The following is a 24286-nucleotide window of genomic DNA, read 5'->3' as shown; positions in this document are numbered from 1 at the left end:
AGAAATGGGGGTCTCGCTTTCTCACCCAGGCTGGAGTGCAGTGGCACAGTCATAACTCACTGCAGCCTCAGGTTCCTGAGCTCAAGTATCCTCCTGCCTCAGGCTCCCAGGTAGAAGACTACAGGTATGCGCCAACACACCCAGCTGGGTGTTTTAATTTTTTTTTTTTTTTTTTTTTTTTGAGTCAGAGTCTCGCTCTGTCGCCCAGGCTGGAGTGCAGTGGCGTGATTTTGGCTCACACAACCTCTGCCTCCCAGGTTCAAGTGATTTTCCTGCTTCCTGCCTTAGCCTCCTGAGCAGCTGGGATTATAGGCGTGTGCCACCATGCCTGGCTAATTTTTTTTATTTTTAGCAGAGACGGGGTTTCACCGTGTTGGTCAGGCTGGTCTCGAACACCTGACCTTGTGATCCATCCACCTTGATCTCCCAAAGTGCTGGGATTACAGGCGTGAGCCACCAGGCCTGGCCTTTTTTTTTTTTTTTTTTTTTTTTTAATATAGAGTCTTAGTATGTTGCCCATCCTGGTCTTAAACTCCTGGCCTCAAGCGATCTTTCTGCCTTGGCCTCCCAAAGCAGTGGGATACAGGCATGAGCCACCATGCCTGGCCCTAATTTTTAACGTAAGCAGTAAAGTTGATACTACAGTGTGTTCAAATGGTATGCATTATATATGAATTTTTAAAAATATTATACCTGTCTAGAGATCATTTCCAATTATTAGAACAGAGGGGGTAAGCAAAGCTGTAATTTTAGCTTTACTTGGTGATGGGCCATGTAGTTTCATAGAAAAATTCTCTCTAATGGCCTTGGAACGTTCCACAGATATTATTTGCTATAAGATGCTATAAACAGAAAAGAGCACCTGTAAACTATTTCTGGGTTAAAAAATATAAATAACATTTCTTATCACTTTTGCATTTAAAATCTTATTAAAGTGTTAAAATCGTGATTTGAAAATGCGTAAAGGAGGTGGTGAAGGAAAAGAAAAATGGGTAAAATATTTGGAAAAGACCCTTTAGTGTACTAATATTAGTGGTAGAAGAAATTATATAGGAAATTATTACTGTACATTGTAGCTTAATTTGGTTTATTTTAAATTTTCTTTCACTCCAAAAATAGCTTCGGAAAGAACAGTCATTGCATTATGGTTCGGTTCTTCTTATATCTGAATTACCGGAGGATGGTTGTACTGAAGACGATGTGAGAAAATTATTTCAACCATTTGGGAAAGTGAATGATGTCCTAATTGTTCCATATAGAAAAGAGGTGAGTCATTTAGTCTGTGGCAAAAATTCATACAAAGTGATTGCTTTAATGATTCTATAAATTGCTGTTGTGTTCCTTAGCTGCTTGTACTGCATATATAATTGTTCTTTGAGAGTTATATAAATGTCTGGATGTGAGTAAGCAAGGCCGCAAAATAATGTTTTATATCCTTTAAAATAAGTGTTTGCCCACTTTTTCTGTAAAGGGCCAGCTAAATATTTTTGGTTTTATAAGCCATCTATAGGATCTCAACTACTGTGCTCTGGCATTCTAGTACAAAAACAGCTATAAGTAATATGTAAATGCGCAAGCATGGCTGTGTCCAAAAAACTATTTACAAAAATAGGTAGTATGCCATAGTTTGCCAGTCATTACTTTAGAACACCAGTTAGATAATACTAAAACAAATTATTTCCTTTGTATGGTTAAGTATTTTCTGTGGGTTATATTCCTATAACTCACATGATAAAGTTAAGAACTGTGAACAGTTCTTAATATAAGCACAACATAAAATAGTTAAGGCTGGGCGTGTTGGCTTGTGCCTGTAATCGCAGCACTTTGGGAGGCTGAGGCAGGTGGATCGCCTGAGATCAGGAGTTTGAGACCAGCCTGACCGACATGGTGAAACCCGGTGTCTACTAAGAATACAAGAATTAGCCAGACGTCTGTAATCCCAGCTACGTGGGAGGTTGAGGCAGGAGAATCTCTTGAACCCGGGAAGCAGAGGTTGCAGTGAGTAGAGATTGCACTGCTGCACTCTAGCCTGGGCAACAGAGTAAGGCTCCGTCTCAAAAAAAAAAAAAAAAAAAAAAAAAGTTTTGTGAGTTAAGGCTGGGTGTGGTGGCTGAAGTCTGTAATCCCAGTACTTTGGGAGGCCAAGGCTGGAGGATCGCTTGAGGCCAGGAGTTCAAGACCAGCCTGGGCAACATAGCGAGACCTCCGTCTTAATTTTTTTAAAAAGTTTGTGAGTCAGGACGGGGAACATAGTGATAGTGTTGTCTTTGTTGCAAGAAGCCTTTAAAATGGCAGACCTACCACAAGCTGGACCATATCTTCCCTTCCCTCCTATTGTTCAGTGAGCCCTGCCTTCTCATTTCCTCTTCTTCCATGAGCCTGCCTGGATTTTTTTTATCTTGGTAGTGGTATAGAAATTCTGTAAGGTTAAATGTCCATTTAATGTGTGAAACATCCTTAATCAAATTATACTTGAGCAAAATAAAAACAGGCAAAAGCAACCATGACTTGAGGTAGTTTCATAGTTTGATGTTACAAAAGAAAGGATTAAGTCCATTTTAAAATGCAGGAACTTTTAAAGATAGATTTGTGACTAAAGCTGGAATAAATTTCATTTTAGGCTTACCTAGAAATGGAATTTAAAGAGGCAATTACTGCAATTATGAAGTACATTGAAACAACACCTCTTACGATAAAAGGAAAAAGTGTGAAAATATGTGTTCCAGGAAAGAAAAAAGCACAGGTAAACTGGATTTAGGTCTTCAATGTTTTATCACTGTTGTTTTAGTTTAACTTTTTTGTTTAAGTATGGCACACATATAGAAATAGGCATAGAAACATAAATGTTAGCTCAGCACATCATATGTGCATTAATTCAAGTATGTTGAAATTAAAACTTCTTCATACATGTATGGTGCTATATACAGTATTAAATAACGACAACTAGGAGAAAATACTTGCCATATATAACACAAAAACAGCAAACATCTGTGAATCTGATACCTAGGTCACAAAAGAGAACATTTGACAGTATCTGGAAGTCCCTTGCTTACTTCTTCCCAATTCTTACACCCTCCCTTCTTCTCACAAGTAACCACTAACTTGATTTCTAATGCCATAGTTGAGTTTTGCCTGTTTTCAACTTTACATAAACGAAATCATATAGTGTATATTCTTTGGGCCTTTACTTCCTTAGAAGTATCAAGTTTTGTAACTTTAATTTTTCTAGATCATTTCTGTGCTTCAGTTCATATGATCGTAGATAATATCTATAGAATTACTTTAAATTACCCTTTAAGGATGAGCTTTCTGTTAAGTAAAAAGGTATATGTATATCTCACCTGTAAGGTTTTTTTTGTGTATGTGTGTGTTTTTTAAAATAGGGTGTTGAGAAAATATTTTTATATCTTAAAAAAAAGTTACTGTATTTTTAATTTTTGTGGGTACATAGTAGATATATATATTTATGAGGTACATGAGATGTTTAGATGCAGGCATGCAGTGTGTAATAATCACATTATGGAAAATGGGATATCTGTCCCCTCCAGCATTTATTCTTTGTGAATCAAACAATCCAGTTATATTCTTATAATTGTTTAAAAATGTACCATTAAATTATTTTTTACTATAGTCACTCTGTTGCACTAGCTAATACTGGGTCTTACTCATTCTGTTTTTTTTTTTGGTACCCATGAATTATCCCCTCCTCTACCCCCTATTACCCTTCCCAGCCTCATAACCATCCTTCGATTTTCTGTCTCCATGAGTTCAGTTGTTTTAGAGCCCACAAATTGTGGGATTTTTTAGATACCGCAAATAAGTGGGAACATGTGATCTTTGTCTTTCTGTGCCTGGCTTATTTCACTTAATATAATGACTTCCAGTTTCATCCATGTTATTTTAAATAACTGAATCTCATTCATTTTTATGGCTGAAGAGTACTCCATTGTGTTATGTACCAAATTTTCTTTATCTATTCATGTGTTGATGGACACTTAGTTTGCTTCCAGATCTTAGCTAATGTGAACAGTGCTGCAAGAAACATGGGAGTACAGATACCTCTTCGATATACTGATTTCTTTTCTTTTGGGTATATATACCCAGCAGTGGGATTGCTGGTTGTATGGTTGATCCTATTTTTAGTTTCTTAGGACCCTTCAAAATGTTCTCCATAGTGATCGTACTAATTTATGTTCCCACCAACAATAAACTGAGGGTTCCCTTTTCTCCACATCCTGGCCAGCATTTGTTTTTGCCTGTCTTTTGGATAAAAGCCATTTTAACCGGGGTAAGATGATATCTGATTGTAGTTTTGATTTGCATTTCTGTGATGATCAGTGATGTTGAGTACCTTTTCATGTGCCTTATTGCCATTTGTGTGTCGTCTTTTGAGAAATGTTTCTTCAGATCTTTTGCCCATTTTTTTAATCAGAGTATTAGTTTTTTTTTCCTGTAAAGTGGCTTGAGTTCCTTATATATTCTGGTTATTAATCCCTTGTCAGATTTTTTTCCTGTAAAGTGGCTTGAGTTCCTTATATATTCTGGTTATTAATCCCTTGTCAGATGGATAGTTTGCAAATATTTTCTCTCATTTTGTGGGTTGTCTGTTGTTTCCTTTGCTCTGCAGAAGCTTTTTAACTTGAAGTGGTCCCATTTGTTCATTTTTGTACAGCATTTGCCTATGTTTGTGGGGTATTACTGAAGAAATAGTTGCCCAGACCGATGTCCTGGAGAGAGAGTTCCTCCAGTGTTTTCTTATAGTAGTTTCATAGTTAGAGATCTTAGATAAAAGTCTTTAATCTATTTTTTTTTTGATTTTTGTATATGGTGAGAGATAGGGTTCAGGTTCATTAATGCATATGGATATCCAGTTTTCCCAGCTGGTACCTCCCTAGGTTACATGCCATCCCAGCCCACTATCTCTAATCCCAGCCCCAGCCCTAAGAGTTGCCTAGGAGTTGCAGTCCTTGTGTCCTAGACTACCTTTCAGGTTTACCTAGCACCCTGGAGCACTTTAGCCCATGGTAGTGAGACTTGCCAAGAAATTCAGAGTCTTATTGCTGGGATGGATGATTCCTCTTTGGCTAGGTCTGGTCCAAAGGCTCCTTCAGTGCATGGGTGCTGGCTGAGTACAGCATGGCTTTGCTGTCCACTGTGACAGAGCAGCACTGAGTTCAATGTAAAGTCCCCTAGTTACTGCGCTGTCCCTTTCTAAAGTGCACAGACTCTGTCCATGTTGTGGGGCCAGATTAGGGAGGTGTGCTGTCAGGGATTTAAGGCTGTCTCTGCTACCCTCTTCAATGCCTCTTTCAGTGATACAAAGTCAAAACCAGGTAGTATGATTGCTCACTTGATATTTGGTTCTTGTGAGGATGCTTTTCTGTGTGCAGATAGTCATTAAAATTTGGTGTTCCTGCTGGGGATGGGATGAACAGTGTAGGGTTCTATTCTACCATTTTGCTCCACCCAGCTATGTGTTCTAGTAATTTAATTTTTCTATTAGCTGTGGAATGGCTACTTTATAGGGGTTCTATAACACACATTTCTCAATAATTTGATTTGGTAGTCTAACCATGGTAGTGCATTCCTCATTCTTTGTAACTTCTCTATAGTGTTTCTTTGTATGAATATACCACAGATACATTACCAATTCCTTACTGATTGATATTTAGGTTGTTTCTAGAAACAGAACTTTAGTTAACACCTTGTGTACCTTCACAGGCCATCTTTTGACATTTATGATAGTGGTTTTTTAGGTGATACCTACCCAATGGAATGGTTGGTTTATAGGATGCACAGTAATGGATAATATAAGATTGCTCACTAAATAACTGTTATAATTTACTCCCTGGTAATTTATGAGAGTATTACCAACAACATCTTAATTTCTTCAGCTTTAAAAATTCGTTACATAGAAAATGATATCTAGTTTTAATTTGCATCTTTTTGATTATTCATTAACTTCATCTTTTTATATAATTGTTAGCTATATCTATTAACTGTTTAAGTGAGTTGTCTGTATCTTTCCCTATTTTATTATTATTGTCTTTTTAAAAATATTCCTTTGAAGGTGCATGAATATTGTGCATTCTAGACACTAATTTTGCATTGTATGTAAGAAGTCTTTTCTTATAGTCTGTTGCTTGTGTTATGCATACATATATCAAGTTTGAATTTTTTTTTTTTTTTGGTGGAGCCTCTCTCTGTCACCCAGGCTGGAGTGCAGTGGCACCATCTCGCCTCACTGCAAGCTCCACCTCCCGGGTTCACATCATTCTCCTGCCTCAGCCTCCTGAGTACCTGGGACTACAGGTGCTCGCCACTAACAGAGATGGGGTTTCACCATGTTAGCCAGGATGGTTTTGATCTCCTGACCTCGTGATCCGCCCGCCTCGGCCTCTGAAAGTGCTGGGATTACAGGCGTGAGCCACCTCGCCCGGCCAAGTTTGATATTTTTATGTACTCAAATTTATTGGTATTCTATGGCTTCTGCATTTTTTTCTTTATTTTTTTTTTTTTTGCCTGTGATACAGCCTCAGGAGGTTCCGAGGACATGTTCCCCTCTTTTTGAGACAGGGTCTCACTCTGTCACCCAGGCTGGAATGCAGTGGCACAATTTTGGCTCATTGCCACCTCTGCCTCCCAGGCTCAACTAATCCTCCCACCTCAGCCTGCTGAGTACCTGGGACTACAGGTGCAAGCCACCACGCATAGCTAAATTTTAATTTATTTTTTGTAGATATGAGGTTTCACTTTGTTGCCCAAGGTGATCTCACACTCCTGGGCTCAGGTGATTCTCCTGCCTCGGCCTCCCAAAGTGTTGGGATTACAGGCGTGAGCCACTGTTTCTGGCCTGCTTTTTTTCTTTTGTCTTTTTAAGAACTTGCCTGTGCTAGTGCCTAAAAGGTTTTATTCCTTAATCTATTATTTGCAGCATAATATAGGATTGGAATCAGTATTATTTCCAAAATGGGAGCCAGTTAGCCTCAACACTATTTATGCCTAATTTATCCTTGTTGATTTGAAAAGCTTCTTTTATGTGTGTAAATTCTGTATACATAGATGTGTTTCATACTCTTCTGTTGTGGCAATACTATGTGGTTTCTGTTACAACAATTATTATAACTTCCTAATATTTCCCTGTCTTTCTTGTAGAGTTATTTTTCTTTGTTTATTCATTTTGGTTAATGTTTTTCCTCTTTATTTAAATTCATTTTGTTTAATCTTGAACATTTACTCCTGCACATTAGTTTTAGAATCAGTTTAAGTTCTCTTAAAAAAACTTACTGGAATTTAATTAATACTGTGTTGAATTCATAATAGTATTTTTACAACACTAAGTCTTTCTATCAAAAAACATAGTTCGTTGGCTGGTGGCTCTTGCCTGTTATCCTAGCATTTTGAGAGGCTGAGGTGGGCAGAGAACTTGAGCTCAGGAGTTTGAGACCAGCCTGGGGCAATATGATGAAACCCTGTCTCTACTAAAAATACAAAAATTAGCTGGGTGCGGTGGTGTGTGCATGTAGTCCCAGCTACTCAGGAGGAGGCTGAGGCAGGAGTATTGCTTGAGCCCACGCGATGGAGAGGTAGCACTGAGCTGAGATAGCACCATGGCACCCCAGCCTGGGCAACAGAGCCAGGCTTTGTCTTAAAGAAAGAGCATGGTTTGTCCATTTAGATTTCCTTTTATGCCCTTTAGCAAGTTTTATTTTTTTTTTTCCATAAAGTTCTTGAACATTTTGTGGGGGTTAAATTTATTATTTTACTTAATTTTTACATGTAGCTATTAGAGAGGATCTTTATTTTTTAGTTCTCATATGTTTTCTAGTTAGTTACTACTAGAGTAACCTATCATCCTAGTTTATACCTGCTACATGCCATCCATTTATTCCCATTGTCCTGGTTTGTATAATAAGTTAAATCGTGTGGCCTTAGTTATTACCAATTTTATCATTTAGGATTTCATTCAGTTTCAACTAATAAAACCTCACTAGTGGATTGTTAACAAATAAGAGGTATATTTATCTCATAACAGAAATCTGCATGTAGGTGGTCCAGTGCTCGTGCAACAGCTCCATAATATCTTCAGGAACCTCGCCTTGTCTTCCAGCACTACTGTCTTTAGAATGTATCTTTCATCCTCAGTTGTAAGATGGTTTCTGCACCTTCTGGCATCTTTTCTATCTTCAAGACATACAGGAATAAAAATGCAGAGCAAAATGAGTTTTTGTTTTCTTTTCTGGAGAGAGTGAGTTCCCCAGCAGCATTTGCCTGCATTTGATTTACCAGAACTGCCAGACACATGGCCATCTAGTTGCAGAGGCAGTTAAGGAGAAACAAGGATTAAATACATAATTTAAGAACTTAAACTTTATCCTGTAGAGAGGTATATGTTATTCAAGGTTTTTGAACCAGGGCATGACATAATAAAATGGAGATTAGAAAGATTCATTTGGAAATGGTTTGGAGAATGAGTTAGGCAAATGATTTTGAAGGCAAAGAAAGCCTAGCAGATTGATTAAAGTGGAGAAGAGCACTGAAGTCCAATTAGAAGACTTGCTCAATCAATATACTCAGCCTTTTGTGGTAATGGTAATGGTTTGTGGGTAGATTAGTAACCTTGAAAACAGAAAGGAATAGTGGCTTATACTAGTGACTGTCCAGAAAGACCTAGCTGTTCATTAAATTTTGGGAATTGTTGAGAAGGCCAGTTTTCTTTCATTCTAAACAGTTAACATAGTTAAGGAACATAGGTAAGGATACATTTAAGGAAATAGAATGTTTCAAATAGCTTAAAAAATTCTCTTGGCCAACTTTTTGATGAAGTTGGTAAAGTAGCAATGTAAGTCCAAGAGCCCAGGCATATTTACTGTCATGATTTTCATAGTAATGAATAGGTAAAGAAAATACGAGCACTAGAAGCTAGAAAACATGCCATTTTCATGGCAAATATTAATGTTCTTCAGCTAAATGTTGTTTGGATGATGCTGGAACAAGAAGGCTAACTCATGACACCTCTGTTGTGACAGAGCAACATGCCTAGGGATTGAGTGGAGGGAACTCTGAACAGAATTTGAGTTGTGCCTTCTTCATATTGGAAGTATGTGGACAATTGTTTTTGTTGTTGTTTGTTTGTTTTGTTTTGTAAATAAGTGTCTGAGGCAGGAAGGGGCAATCTTTTTGGCCTGTTACCACTTCAAGTTTTTCTACCAGTGCAAGCCAAAAATAAGCTGAAAGAACAAACTAGGAAACAGAAGAGCTGTGCTGTAGCTTTCTTGGTCCAAATCTTGATTTTGGCATGGCATGTGAAAACCTAGAAAAAACTTACCTGCCCAGCATTTGATATTTCATGTTAGGACTGCCTCTAACTCTAGCTGTGTTTCATGTAACATCTCCGTTTTGCTGCTTCTATGAATCTAAATATTACAGAAAAGGTAAAAAATATCCTATATCCGTATGTTAATATGGATTTGTACAACTCTTGTCAGAAACTAGGTAACTTAGTCTTTAATAATAACCTTGTAACCTAGTCTTTAATAATAATAATTTAATAATAACCTCGACATCCATTCTTAGCAGTGATTCTTAAGTCTTTTTGAGCTACTCCTTGCCCCACCGTTACCAGTAATCCGATGAAAGCAAACATTATTTTTTTCCCAGAGAAAGGGCCATATTCTCATACTTCGAAAGTTTTCTTTAAAGTATCAGGAGCCCAGTGCACTGGCTCATGCCTGTAATCCCAGCACTTTGGGAGGCTGAGGCAGGATAATTGCTTGAGCCCAGGAGTTTGAGACTAGCCCGGGCAATATAGTGAGCTCTTATCTCCACAAAAAATTAAAAAATTGACCTAGTGTGGTGGCATGCACCCAGCTGCTGGGTAGCGTGCAGTGGGAGGATCGCTTGAGCCCGGGAGGCGGAGGTTGGCTGGGTGACGGAGTGAGACCCTATCTCAACAAAAGGGAGCTGGGGGAGGATCAGGAGCCCTTGATGTGGAAAAAAGTAGGATCAGATTTCTAATAAAACCCTTTCAGCCATGACATACTACTGCATTTCAACCTTGTGCAAAAAAAAAAACAATTTTTTAAACTTCAATTCAGTGTTTTCAGCAAGATTCATGGGGACATTACAATTAAAACTTGAGCAAGTAGTCAACTAAGAAGATTGCATGGATATGAAAAATAATGCTGGGCGTTAGTGAATATTTGAGCATTACAGAAAATCTAATGAATTAACAAGGAGATAAAAGCGAAAATACGCAATCAGAATTTGGATGAGAGGTTTTCATTTTAATTCTGAAACTATTTCTTATTAGTTAAGCATCTGTTACGCCTCTTGTGTCAGGCATTGTAATATCTACAGAAGATGCAGTGGTGAGCAAGAGAGGTGTGATCCTACTCTTGGTGTGAAAGTTAAAAGAGTGAAAAATGATTAGAGGAAAGGCATGGTAGATATATTTAGAAGACACAATCTGTACATAAGTGGAATTCCAGAAAGAGGACATCATTTAAATACTGAGGATTTTAAATTTCATGGTTATGGTGAGGCACCTTATAGTGATCTAGGCAGAAAACAGTTTAACTATACAAAGAAATAGTCTAGCCTTAGATCGCAAAGCAACACATTCTTAAGAGTTGGGTGGGAAAAAGATTATGATTCATTGTAATTGAGTACATTCATTTCAAGTGGAATCCTAAGGTGTGTGTTAAGGCAGTATTTATTCTCAGACATGCATGGACTTAGAAGGTATTTCACTAATACATCTTTTTCTAAAACATTAAAATGAAGAACTTAAGAAATGGAGAAGTTATTATATAAAATGTTGGTGGTGAACAATGAAACCAGTTAAACATAGACTAAAATCTAAATAATCATGTTTTTATAAAATAAATTTCAAAAAATATCACTTAAAATTACCGGAAAGATAGTTTTCGTGTGAAATGTATAATCAAAAATTGGAATGTAGCCAAGGAGTAAAGGCTAAATGTTTCAACTTATACATTGGAACATAGTAGTTTCAAATTTCTTTTAAAATTGAAAATTACCATTAGTAGAATAGAACTAGAACTAATTTCTTCTAAATAATTGAGTTGAAGGAACGTGTGGGATAAAATCCCATATAGTGCAAAAGGAAATGACAAGAGTGCCCAAAAAGAACAGAAAGTATGAAATTGCATGAGAACAGTTATGATGAAATTCAGATCAAGTTAACAAATACTTGCTGAATGTTCAAGCATGACTTTATGCACTGGGAATAGAATATTGAAGAAAACAAAGTCCCTGGTATCACAGAGTTTTAACTTCAAGGGGTAGGGAGAGAAAGACCACAAATAAGTTAAAAATGCGTATGTATTATGTTTGTTTTCAACAAGTGTTATGGTAAAAAAAAAATTAGGAAAGGGGAATAGAAGTACTCTTGTTGGGGAATGAAGAGCTGTGCAACTTTCAGTAAGGTAGTTGGGGAAGATGTCATTGAAAAGGTGATATTTGAGCAAACATTTGAAGAAGATGAGGGAACAAACCACGTCCTGGATTGAGAGCATTCCAGACAGAAGGAATAGCACCTGTCAAACCTATACCTGTGTAGCATCTTAGAGGAGTAGAAAGGATGCTTGGGGTTGGAGTGAAGAAGTGTAGGAAGAAGTGTATTGTGGTTTGGGAGTTAGAAGGTAGGTAGAACATATGTTGTAAACTTTTAGAGGCCATTGTAAGTACTGGGCTTTTTTTCCTTGAGTCTAATGAGAGGTTTTGAGTTGTGGAACAGCAGGTTCAGTCTGGGTTTATGTTGTGAATAGAGAGTGAGTGAATGGCAAGGACTGAAGCAGAGACCATTACGAGGCGATTGTAGTAATCAAAGCAAAAGGTAGTAGTAGATTAGACCAGGGTGATAGCAGTTGAACTTTAGACATTTGAGATGTCACAGTGCTATGAGAAACCATGTTTTTGAAAGATACAGCAGTTCCCGTTTATCTGAGGCTTGGCTTTGCAGTTTCAGTGGTCAGTTGTGGTTTGAAAATATTGAATAGAAAATTCCAGAGATAAACAACATGTTTTAAACTGTGCCCTGTTCTGAGTTAGCATGATGAAATTTCATGCAGTCCAACTCCAGCCCACTGGGGCTGTGAGTCATTGCTTTGTCTAGAGTATCCACACTTTATATGCTACCTGCCCACTAGTCACTTAATAGCTAGCTGTCTTGGTTATCAGATTGACCGTCACTGTATTGCAGTGCTTGTGTTTAACCCTCATTTTACTTAATAATGGCCCTAAAGTGCAAGTGTGGTGATGCTGGCAATTTGGATATGCCAAAGAGAAGGGGAAAAATGATTCCTTTAAGTGAAAAGTTGAAAGTTCTCGACTTAATAAGGAGAGAAAAAAATTGTATGCTGAAGTTGCTAAGATCTACAGTACAGTAAGATATTTTGACAGACCATATTCACGTAAGTTTTATTACACTATATTGTTACAACTTATTTTTTTAATTTAAAATATGGAATGCCTAACCAATATGTGTGTCATCCTTGCGCAGGGGCCATGCTAATTACCGTATCATTCCAATTTTAGTATATGTGCTGCTGAAGGGAGCATTTTTCTATTTTATTATTGTTGATCTTTTACTATGTCTAATTTATAAATTAAACTTTCATGTATATAGGAAAAAAAACATAGTATATATAGGGTTCAGCACGAGCACGGTTTCAAGGCATCCACCGGGGGTCTTGGTTAAGGAGAAACTGCTGTAGTTAATGATAATAAAATGCAGATGAGTTGTGAAAGATGAGATGGAAAATTAGGCTGTGTAATCACAAATTGAAAAAAATGTCTTTATAAATAGGAAAAGGTAATAAGCATGTGTCCTTTAGAATAGGAAGATTTTAGATTTTTGTTCTATATTTTCTGAATTGCTTTATACTAAATTTCTTTTGTTCAAAATATTTTTCCTACATAGAACAAAGAGGTGAAGAAAAAGACTTTAGAGTCAAAGAAAGTATCTGCATCTACCTTAAAGTAAGTGACTTTATGATTTCATATGTGAGAATGAAATGTGCATATGACTTAAGAAAATTTTAATTTTTAAAACCGCATTTTAAATATATTTTATCACTATAACTACAATTTAAGAGGGATATCACTCCAGTTGAATTATTTTAAACGTTTTTAGGTTTAAATATTACATTTTTAGGATTTTGTAGAACTTAGAATTCCTAAGTTGCTGCTAAATTTTTTCTCCTTTTAAATAGAAGAGATGCAGATGCTTCAAAAGCTGTTGAAATTGTTACTTCAACTTCTGCTGGTAAGTTGTTACTTTTAATATTCTTTCAAATGAGTGTATGTTGTCAGTTTAGTAGAAACTTAGATGATGATGCTAGGAAGACACTATTGTGCTTTAATGAAGGAGACCCAAATTACATTCTTTAATTGGCCCCTGTATTAAGCAGGTGGTTAATATTTAATACTGTGTTATTACAGAATCACTTCTGGAGTAAATACAACAAATCTATGAGATAATGTATGTGAAATAGCTATCGTAGTTCCACAGTTAATAGCTGTTTTTTACATGTTTAGGTTAGTTATGCAATATCTCCCTCCATCCCTTCCCGATAAACCCACAAGACACAAAACATAAGAAAGGTATGTTAAGAATGCTTATCTGGTCCCCTTTGATTTTGGAGGTTAATTGAGAGCCAAAAAGCAAGCAAAAAAGACTATCCAGAAATGGATGTTATCATACTCATGTACTAAAAGCTATTTCTTTATACTCAGGAAAATACTTGAAGCCATCATTATGAATCTAGTTAAATAAATTTTGCATACAGTTTCATAATCCGGGTTCTCCTTTTTCTTAGTCCATTTAGGACTAGAAAGGTGGAAAGAAGTTTTGAGACTAGTGCTAGTGAGAATAAACAGCTCGATAGTGAAAGACAGGAAAGAAAAGCTAAAATAAGGCAGAGACAAATTTAGGAACTTACATTGCATTTTGTATGTTCTGTTTGGGGAAGGTAAAAATATAGTGTGTTGGTTTTTCTAACTGGAATGAGGTAAGAATTTAGGCACTAAGTTTTACTAGTGAGGTGAAAATTGGATTGTGTGGAATATCTCATTTCCCCGTAATGTTTAGTTGTATAGAGTATTGAAGTATTGAAGGTTAGCAGAGATACTATGAATGGCTTCTGGAAGGCAGTACATTTCGATTAAGATTTTAAATTAGGTAACGTTATGTGAAGAGATAAAATGTGGAGGCCTAAGATTACTTCATGTGGGGGGCACACAACAACAAAGGTAACAAAGTTGAATTATTCTGTTGAAGGCCTTGAAGGGTCATGCTGAGAAGTTTTCAAATTTGACCCCATTAGTAGCATTTTCAGAATGTGTCATGTTAAAGAGTAATTTCTGAAAGAAGTTTTGGGTAAAAAGGTTTGGGGTGTTTGTTATAGCTATTTTTTCTCTTTTGAAAAAATAATTCACAGAACACATTTTATGAAGTCCTTCAGGAAAGAAACCTATTTAGCTTTGTTTAGTCCACTGTTTCCTAAGCTTGGCAAAAGTACACTCCATTTTTTCTGTATAAGAGCTAGTAACAATTGGTACAGACTCTGGGAAATTGCAGTAGAGAATATGAAGCCACTCACTAATTGTTTAGGATTCTTATATAGATTGGATAAATTGGAGAGATGTAAAAATCCCACTGAGAAAAAACAGTTGGGCTTCACTTTGGGATGATTAGGACCTGATGTGAAAAAGGTTAATTTAAGTGATGTGAGGAGGTAAAATTTGCATTTTATTATATGGAATTTTTCAGTAAATGAGTTTAAAAAATTTTTTAAGTAATTATAAAATTTCCAAGTTTCGGTCCTGATAGGTTTTACTAAGAGTGCGATGATATTATTGATTACAATTGGAAAACTCACAGTGGTGCCTTTGAATTTGGGGTTAGGTCCTTAGATTTCAACATTACCAAATTTCACCTGTCACGGGTATCTGCTAGAGATATTCTTTAGTCAGCCAATCATATGGCATTGAAAGTGAGATACTTGGGAATTTTTTTAAGTTTAAGGTCTAAATTTTGGAAAGCTAAAATACTTCCTTGCAATATAAGTGTAGAAAGAAAAAGGAACCTATAAACAGGACTGAGAAAGTGACAGGTGAGAAAGGAAGGGTACTTGATAATTTTTTGAGATCCGCTCAGATTGAAGAGTGATAGAAAGAGTTAATTAGGGCAGTTTTAAGGATAAATTTGATTATAAGCACAGGGAGGAAGCAAGAGTGTAATTTGATCATGAATGGAAACATTCGAGCTCTTACCCAGTACTAATTAAAAAGAAAAATAGTAATTACTGAGTACCTATTATATGCCCATGATAAGGGGGCACTTTGTAGAGGCTTAGGATGTATCAGTGGACCAAATAGGCATGCCTGTCCCCAGACAGTTTACATTTTTAACTTGAGGTGACAAATATTAAATATAAAATAAACATTAAATAATATGAGTTGTAGAAAATGAGAAGTTCCATGACACAAAGCTAAAGCAGAACCAGGGTAAAGGTGATGCAGGATTAGTTTGTTTTAAAGTTAGAATTTAGTATACAAAATAAGTTAAAAATGACTTATTAAGTAGACAGGCCTACTAACATAATCTGTACCAGAAGAGAGAAAACAAGGAAAAGAAGCCTCACGTTTGTGGGTATGCTATTTATGCTGGGCACATGGGCACATGGTATATTTATGTTATTTTGTTTAATCTTTCAAACCGTTCTTTGAATTATAGTTAATGTTTGGCTGGGTGCGATGGCTTATGCCTATAATCCCAGCATTTTGGGAGTTTGAGGCGGGTGCATCACCTGAGGTCAGGAGTTCAAGACCAGCCTGGCCAACGTGGTGAAACCCTGTCTCTACTAAAATACAAAGATTAGCTGTGTGTGGTGGTAGTAGTCCCAGCTACTTGGGAGGCCGAGGCACGAGAGTCTCTTGAACCTGGGAGGCAGAGGTTGCAGTGAGCCAAGATCGTGCCACTGCACTCCAGCCTGGGTGACAAGAGCGAGACACCACCTCAAAAAAATATATTGTTCTCATTTTCTAGAAGAGATAGATTCAGAAAGGTTAAATGAGTCAGGGCCACATGGAGGAGTTAGAATTTGAACACAAAACTTTATGATTCCAAAGCGTTGTGCATATACTAAATTACCTCCCTCAAGAATGAAAACTTCTTGATTTTCTTGGATCACTGCTTTTCTCCAGCCTTTCTAGTTTTCCTAATAATCTTTTCCTCTTCTCATGTCATGCTTTTCTTCCTGGGTGGTTTCTTTTTTTTTTTTTTCTTTTACTGAGATGGAGTTTCACTCTGTTGCCTAGTTTGGAGTACAGTGGCGTGATCTTGGCTCACTGCAACCCCTGCCTCCCAGGTTCAAGTGATTCTCCTGCCTCAGCCTCTCGAGTAGCTGGGATTACGGGTATGCGACACTATGCCTGGCTAATTTTTCTTTTTTTTTTTTTTTTTAGTAGAGTTGGGGTTTCACCATGTTGGCCAGGCTGGTCTCAAACTGCTGACCTTAAGTGATGCACCCACCTCGGCCTCCCAAAGTGCTGGGATTACAGGTGTGAACCACCACGCCTGGCCCTCTTCCTGGGTGATTTCTTTCCTCTCAGTCTTTAAGGACATCTCCCTTACATACATAAATTCTTCTATCCCCTTGAGTATACTCTTCTCATTTTCTTATATTATTTAACAGTTACCACTAATCATCCGGTAGAGTAGCTCTTAACCCTGTCTTCTCTTTTCTTCTGTTCAACATAATTCAGATTTAGATAACATCCTTCCCCTTTTCAGCCAATCAATCAGTGGCGGATCCATATTAGTTTTCCCTTGAATCTCCTTCAGCTCTCAAATTCTTTATATGTAGCTCCATCATGCCTGTAACTCCTTTTAATTCAGACCTGTCGTCTCACATTTGAACTTTTGAAGATAGCCTCCTGACTGGTATTTTTTATTCCATACTCTGCTTTATTATACACATTGTTGCCCAGAGGTCTCTTTAAAGCAGATCTGATCATTCTACTTCTAGCAACCAGTGGAATAAAGTCCAAATTCTTTGGCTTTCCATAAATTATTCTTTGCCCTTTGACCCCAGATTATCTTTTGAACCTATTAACAGTCAACTGCATATTATTTTCTAGTCACTCAGAATAGTTTATTTTCCATGTTACTTCATTCCTTGGTTCTTTATTTATGCTATTTGCATGGAATTGATGGCTGACTTCATTTAACTTTAGTAAGCACTTAATAGGTCGCAGGCAAGGTACTGAAGATAAAAAGTCAGTTAAGACTTCTTTTGGGGAGAGTTGGGGGACAGATTCTGATTTATCCTGTAAGGCTCATCTCTGATGAAACTTCCTTGATCGAATGATTTTTTTTCTCTTGTTACGGCTTTTCTCTTTTTTAGAAATAATATGTCCCCTTTTCTTTTTACCTTTTCAGTTCCCAGCTGAAAATGACATTCTTTTAAATCTAATTATAAAAGTAATGAATGTTTATTGTGAAAAATTTAAAATATTTCAGAAAATGTTTAAAGGAAGTGATTCACACCATTCAGAGATCACCTCTTGTTTATTTGCTTAAGTCAGTTATTTCCCCAATAAAAGCCGTCTGCTCACCTGTGGGAACTCCCACATGTGAGTTCCACCAAATCTTTCAGAAAGCAATATCGATTTCAGCTATACCATGGCATTCAGGAGAAGGGAAAGCTTCCTGTAAAAGGGGAAATGAGAAAAGGTGGGGGAACAGGCTAATACATCAAATATTGACAAAGACACTACACACCTATCAGAATGGCTAAAATAAAAAATACTGATAGCACCAAATGCTGATGAGTATGTAGAGAAACTCATACATTGTGTGCAAGAGCAATTGTGAAATAGTACAGCCATTCTAGAAAAGAGTATGACAGTTTAATTTAACAAAACTAAACACGTGCTTACCATATGACATCACTTACACTCTTGGGCACTCATCCCAGAGAAATGAAAACTTAGCTCATACAAAGGCCTATACACGAGTATTTATGGGTACTTTGTTTATAATTGCCCCAAACTGGAAACAACCCAAATGTTCTTCAGTGGATGAATGGCTATTTTAAAAAGTTTTATATTATAAAATTTCATGTATATCACATTGAAATGAAATTACAGAGAGAGAACAGATTAGTGATAGTCAGGGTTGGTGGGAGGGAGGTGGCTATTGCTATAAATGGGTTTTAGAAGAGATCATTATGAAGGAACCGTTCTGTATCGTGGCTGGTGGTAGTCACACTGATCTACACCTATGATAAAATTTCAGAGCTAAGTACACATTGCATGTAAAATGAGTGAAATCTGGGTGTTGGTAGATTGTATCAATTGTGTCAGTTTTCTGTCTGTGATACTGTACTACAGTTATACAAAGTGTTAACCATTGGAGGGAAACTGGGTGAAGGGTATATGGGGTCTCTCCCTCTTATTTCATACAACTCCATGTGAATTTACAATTATCCCAAAAGTGAAAGTTAAATATTTTTTAAATGCTGACAGCTTTCATAAAACTATAGAACAATTATATGTAGGAATATTAACATTAAATTTTAGTGTAAAATTTACACATATAGTGTCTGCGAGCACTTTGAATAATGGACTGTGCACAAGAGAGGGTCGTATTGGAAGTATAAAGATGGTTCAAAATGAGGAAATCTGTTAATTCAATTCTACCATATTAAAAAAAGAACATATGATCCTTTCCATAAATACTGAGAGGGATATTAACTTCAACATCCATTTCTAGCATTTAAAAAAGAAATCTTAGCATGGGCATCATAGTGAGACCCAGTCTGTATCAGAAATTAAGAAGTTATCTGGGCATGTTGGCATGTGCCAGCTACTTGCAAGGCTGATCTGGGAGGATTGCTTGAGCCCAGGAGGTCGACGCTTCAGTGAACTGTGATCATGCTACTGTACCCCAGCCTATGCAACAGAGTGAGACCTTGTCTCAAAAAAAAAAAAAAAGGTTTCTTAAATATGATATGTATGTGTGTATATATACTTTTATTTATGCACACACATACAAGTACACATATGTTAAAAGCCAGCATATGCTTAATAATGCATTAGATGCATTCCCATTAAGGTTGGGAACTAAACTGAGAATATGCATCAACACCTCTTTGAGTTAAAATAAATATTTTTTAAAACTAATAACCATTAACCAGTACAGTGTAATTCAAGAGGCATGGAAATTGGAAAGTAGGATACACCGTTATTTGCAAATATGGTAGTACGATGGAAAACCTAAGAGAATCAATTATACAGTGCTATTTAATTATAATTACCCATCTTAATTCTCTAATGTCATGTTTAATTGCTTTTTAAAGAAGAGCTCCTTATGTAATCTAATATTAAATAGTCCATTTATAATAAAAATGGTAGAAGTTATAAAAAGAAAACTAAAATATTAAAAGGCATAAAAATGAGCCTTAAATGAAAAAATGGCATTCTTGGATAGAAAGCTTCACTGTTATAAAATGCCATTTTTTTCTTTTTTTCTTTTCTTCTTTTTTTTCTGTTGCCCAGGCTGGAGTTCAGTTGTGGAATCTCAGTTTATTGCAGTCTCCACCTCCCAGGTTCAAGTGCTTCTTCCACCTCATCCTCCTGAGTAGCTGGTATTACAGGCCAGAGACACCTCATCCAGCTAAACCTTTTTTTTTCTTTATACACTAAGTATAAAGAATAATAACAATAAAACATTTTAAATTACATAAGCTGATTCTAAGTTTATATATTATAAGAAATTAACATAGAAGAATAGGCAGGACAGTTCTTTAAAGAAAACAGTGAAAACAGACTATCCACAATAAATATTAAAATATATTACAAAGTTTGAAGATTTAGAATAGTTTCATATAGTTACATAGACAAAAAGTAGGACAGAAGAGAGTCCAGAGATATTTCCCAAAACATACAAAACATCAGTAAATTTGTATGATAATATTTCATTTTAGTTGGGAAAAGATCAATTATTCATTAAATTAGCTACTTTTTTTTACTTTTGATAAAAGTAAAAGCACTTTGCTTGGTGCGGTGGCTGACGCCTGTAATCCCAGCACTTTGGGAGGCCAGGGTGGCTGGATCACTTGAGGCCAGGAGTTTGAGATCAGCCTGGCCAACATGGTGAAATCCCATCTCTGCTAAATATACAAAAATTAGCTGGGTGTGGTGGTGCTCTCCTGTAGACCCAGGTACTCAGGAGGCTGAGGCAGGAGAATTGCTTGAACCTGGGAGGTGGAGGTTGTAATGAGCTGAGATCATGCCACTCAGCCTGGGCAACAGAGCAAGACTCTGTCTCAAAAAAAAAAGTAAAAGTGCTTATATCAAACTGCACTTGGATCAAAGATTTACTATGATACATAAGATGATAACAGTATTCTTTAAGTATGGAGAATATTTTTTGTAAAATTTAGGTTGAGAAGTCCTTCCCAATCAGGAAGACATTTGACTACATAAAATGTATTAATGCATAAGTATTTTGAGTGACTTTAAAAAATTGTTAACCTATGTGTTAATTTTCTTAAGGAACTCTAATAAAAAATAAGAAGCCTCAACCCAAAAGATAAATTGGAAAATAGTATGATTAGGCAGATTATAGAGAAAGAAGTAGAGATGATTTTTAAACATATGAAGACGGATACAACTACACTTAACAATTAAAGAAAAAAAAATCCTACCAGTTTCCATTTCACATTGGGAAGGTTGATCATTTCAGTTTACCATGTTAGGTTTTTGTAGGAGATTGGTCAGGGTGGTGGGAAAAGTTATAAGGAGAGACGCAAACCTTCTTGGAAGTCCTGGGAGGTTTTGCAAAGCTTCGGGAGAGAATAAAGGCTGAAGGCAGCTAAATTCTCTTACCCTGAGGCTAAGGGCAAGTAGTAGGTAACAAAGGAGTGTAAAGGAATTTATCTAGATAAGTTTATTTACTTTTGCCGACCTTTGATCATCCGACCTTTGATCATCTGACCTTTGATCATCCGACCTTTGATCATCTGACCTTTGATCATCTGCGTGCAGGACTGCTCCCTACAGGCGGGGGCAACAATTACCCACAGATTGTGTTGGCTCCAGGCCTTTGTCATTAAATCTGTACTAAATAAATACAAGCAGCTCCAGCTTATTGGGGCTGTGTTCTCTCTTCGGCGTCTCTAAGGCCGAGCAGTTTCCTAGCTGCGCTCATGCAAAATACCTGTGTCTGCGTACTTTTTTCATCCGTCGCTCGGCCAGAGTCGGTGGATCAGACTCAGCAGCTGGTGCCCCTCGTGAGGAACACTGCAAGGGATCACGACGGAACCCCCGAAAATGAAGGCGAAGAGACTGTGCAGTCAGTAAGTCATTGGTGCCCACTCGGGATATCCAAGTTCAGGGGAATTCTCAGACTAGAGTTTCATCATGAGACAACAGCTGTCCGCACAACAGAAACAGTATATAAAAGTATTGAAACAACTGCTTAAAGCTAGCAGAGCCTCGGTTTCGCAGGCTCAGTTAAGGGACCTAAGGCAAACTGTTGTTTCCCATAATCCATGGTTCCCAGCAGAAGGCATGCTGGACCTAGAGCTCTGGGAATAAGTGGGGAGAAATCTTAAACAATATCATGCACAAGGGCAACGGGTCCCAGTAACATCTTTAACCTTATGGGCCTTAGTTAGGGCTGCTTTGGCCCTGCTGTACACAGAAGATCCCAAGAAGGGAAGGGAGGAGGAACCATCACCTACCTTATCGCCGCCTCCTCTTCACTCAGCCCTGCCATTACCGGGTAAAGATACCAAAGAGGAAACAGAGGTTTTCCCTGAGCCCCATCCCCCAATAAATTGGAAAAAAGACAAGGGATACACTACAGCTGTGGGACCCTGTCTTAGGCAAGTGGCATTAGAAGGGGAGCTCTTAACCTGCCCGGTAATGCAAGATCAGCAAGGCACTCAGGTATATGAACCCATTTCTTTTGATGCTTATAAAGATAAGAAAAAGCATTAGAGCAAATGGAGCCGCTAGTCCATTTATGAAAGGATTAATTGAAGCCATAGCAGACAACTTCTGTTTGGCCCCATGGGACTGGTCAATGCTAGCTAAAACAACTTTAGAGCCCAGTCAGTACCTCCTCTGGAAGACAGAGTATGATGAGTTGTGTGAACAACAAGCCAACCAGAATCAATTGGCTGGGCAAAACATAACAGCTGCTATGCTTCAGGGGAGGGGTTCCTATGCCAGTGTACAACAACGATTAAGTTTTGTTCCCTAAGCCTATGCACAAGTGTCTTTGTGTGCTATCAGGGCTTGGGACCGAATTCCCGAATTCCGAAAGCGGAAGTTCAACAGGGATCTTTATAAATGTTCGACAAGGGCCTCAGGAGCCATTTGTTGAATTTATCAATCGGTTAACCCAGGCAATTAAGAGACAAATTAGTCATCCCCAGGCTGCTGATAATCTTATTGTTGCAGTTGGCTTATGAAAATGCTAACATCGACTGCCAGCAAGCAATGCAGGCAGTCAGAGGAAAGGCAGTTACGGCCAGGGAACTTACACGAGCATGTCAACTGATGGGGACTGAAACACACAAAGCCAAAATATTGGCCATGGCAATAAAGTCTGAAGTGAAAAGGGAGAAAAACCCAAATTGTTTTCTATGTGGAGAGCCAGGTCATATGAAGAGGCAGTTCCCCACTAGTAGAGACCAAGGTAACTCAGCAAAAGAACCCCCTTCTATATGCCCCCAGTGTAGAAAGGGGAAACATTGGGCAAATCAGTGCAAGTCCAAATTTGATAAAGATGCCAACCACCTAAGTAATCAGGTGGGAAACTTCATGAGGGGCCAGCCCCAGGCCCTGCTGCAAACTTGGGCAATGCCAGCGGCTTTCCTTGGTCAATTGGAAAGCCCACAGTCCACTCTCTCAGAACAGCCACCTCTGGGAGCGCAGGATTGGGCTTACTCGGCCCCAACGAATTAGTGCTGAAAGAAGGAGAAGACCCTAAAAGGATTGCAACAGGAATCTGGGGCCCACTGCCTCCAGAACAGTGGGATTGGTCCTAGGATGATCAAGCCTATCAAGTAAAGGAATTAATGTGCTCACCAGGGTAATTGATAGTGATTATCAAGGTGAGATATTAGTTATGATGGAATGTAAAGGTCTGCATATTCTTTCCCCCTAAATCTAAAAATAGCTCAGTTACTACTCTTAACGTACTGGGTCCCCAATGCCCAGGGAAAGAGTAAGGGAAGTTTTGGAAGCACGGGAGCCATAGGAGTATATTGGAACCAATTAATCACTGATCAGAGACCCATGATTACCTTAAAAATCAGAAATAAGAATTTTAGTGGCTTATAGGATACAAGGGCGAATATTTCGATTATTAGTTATCAAAACTGGCCAGAAACTTGGCCTTGGGTCACTCAGAAACAAAAAATTGTCGGCATTGGGGAAGTGCACACAGCCAAGCAGAGCACACACCCCCTAACGTGATTTGGAGGGAAAAAACAGTTAGCAACTCTAAACATGACTGTCCCTTTTAACCTTTGGGGACGGGACCTATTAGCCCAATGGGGGCTGCAAACCCCTTTCTAATAATGGCCACTGTTATTATTCTTCCCCTACCCCTGACGTGGTTCTCTCAAGATCCAATTTGGGTAGCACAGTGGCCTTTAAAGGGAGAGAAATAACAGTGAGCCCATGAGTTCAGCAGTTAAAAGCCAGCCATATAGAACCATCAAGCAGCCCTTAGAAGTTGCCCATTTTCATCATTCCCAAAAGGTCTGGGAAATGGAGACTTGCATGACTTACGGGCTATCAGTGGCAGTTTGCAACCTATGGGGCCCCTTCAACGGGGCTCCCTTCCCCTGTGGCAATTCTTCAAGATAGGCCTATAGTCGATATTGACTTAAAAGACTGCTTTAATGCTATTCCCCTTTGCAGAACAGGGCAGAGAACAATTTACATTTACCATACTAGCTATCAGTAATGAAAGGGCAGCTCGCCAATTTCATTGGAAAGTACTTCCTCAAGGAATGCTGAACAGTCCTACCATGTGTCAGCATCATGTAAATCAGGCTTTGCTCCCCAGTAGAAAAAAATTTCTGAATTGCAAGATTATTCATTTTGTAGATGATATTTTACTAGCAGACCCAAAAGAGCCAATACTTTTGAGTTTATATGCCTCTGTCGTTAAGATGTTAATCATAGCACCTGAAAAAGTACAGATGTCCTCACCTTGGAAATATCTTGGGTA

General features: G+C 37.8%; 1 protein-coding gene and 1 non-coding gene across 7 annotated transcripts in view; one reads left to right on the top strand and one right to left on the bottom strand.

The window, feature by feature from the left end:
• The window catches only part of ZNF638 (zinc finger protein 638), a 152377-nt gene that overhangs the window by 90807 nt on the left and 37284 nt on the right, over nucleotides 1–24286 (top strand). For all 6 annotated transcript variants that reach the window (XM_055378070.2, XM_055378072.2, XM_055378073.2 and 3 more), the window contains exons 7-10: nucleotides 1120–1266; nucleotides 2621–2743; nucleotides 12947–13005; nucleotides 13239–13291. In XM_055378070.2, the coding sequence (XP_055234045.2) occupies nucleotides 1120–1266; nucleotides 2621–2743; nucleotides 12947–13005; nucleotides 13239–13291 (382 nt within the window). The remainder of the gene's footprint in view (nucleotides 1–1119; nucleotides 1267–2620; nucleotides 2744–12946; nucleotides 13006–13238; nucleotides 13292–24286) is intronic.
• On the bottom strand, nucleotides 12482–12585 carry LOC115933585 (U6 spliceosomal RNA). Its single transcript, XR_004069463.1, has one exon. It is a non-coding gene; the product is annotated as a U6 spliceosomal RNA (small nuclear RNA).

The sequence above is a fragment of the Gorilla gorilla genome, chromosome 12 (genome assembly GCF_029281585.2).
Source record: "Gorilla gorilla gorilla isolate KB3781 chromosome 12, NHGRI_mGorGor1-v2.1_pri, whole genome shotgun sequence".
NCBI classification, from domain to species: Eukaryota; Metazoa; Chordata; class Mammalia; order Primates; family Hominidae; genus Gorilla; species Gorilla gorilla.
This window is presented reverse-complemented; position numbering and strand designations above follow the sequence as displayed.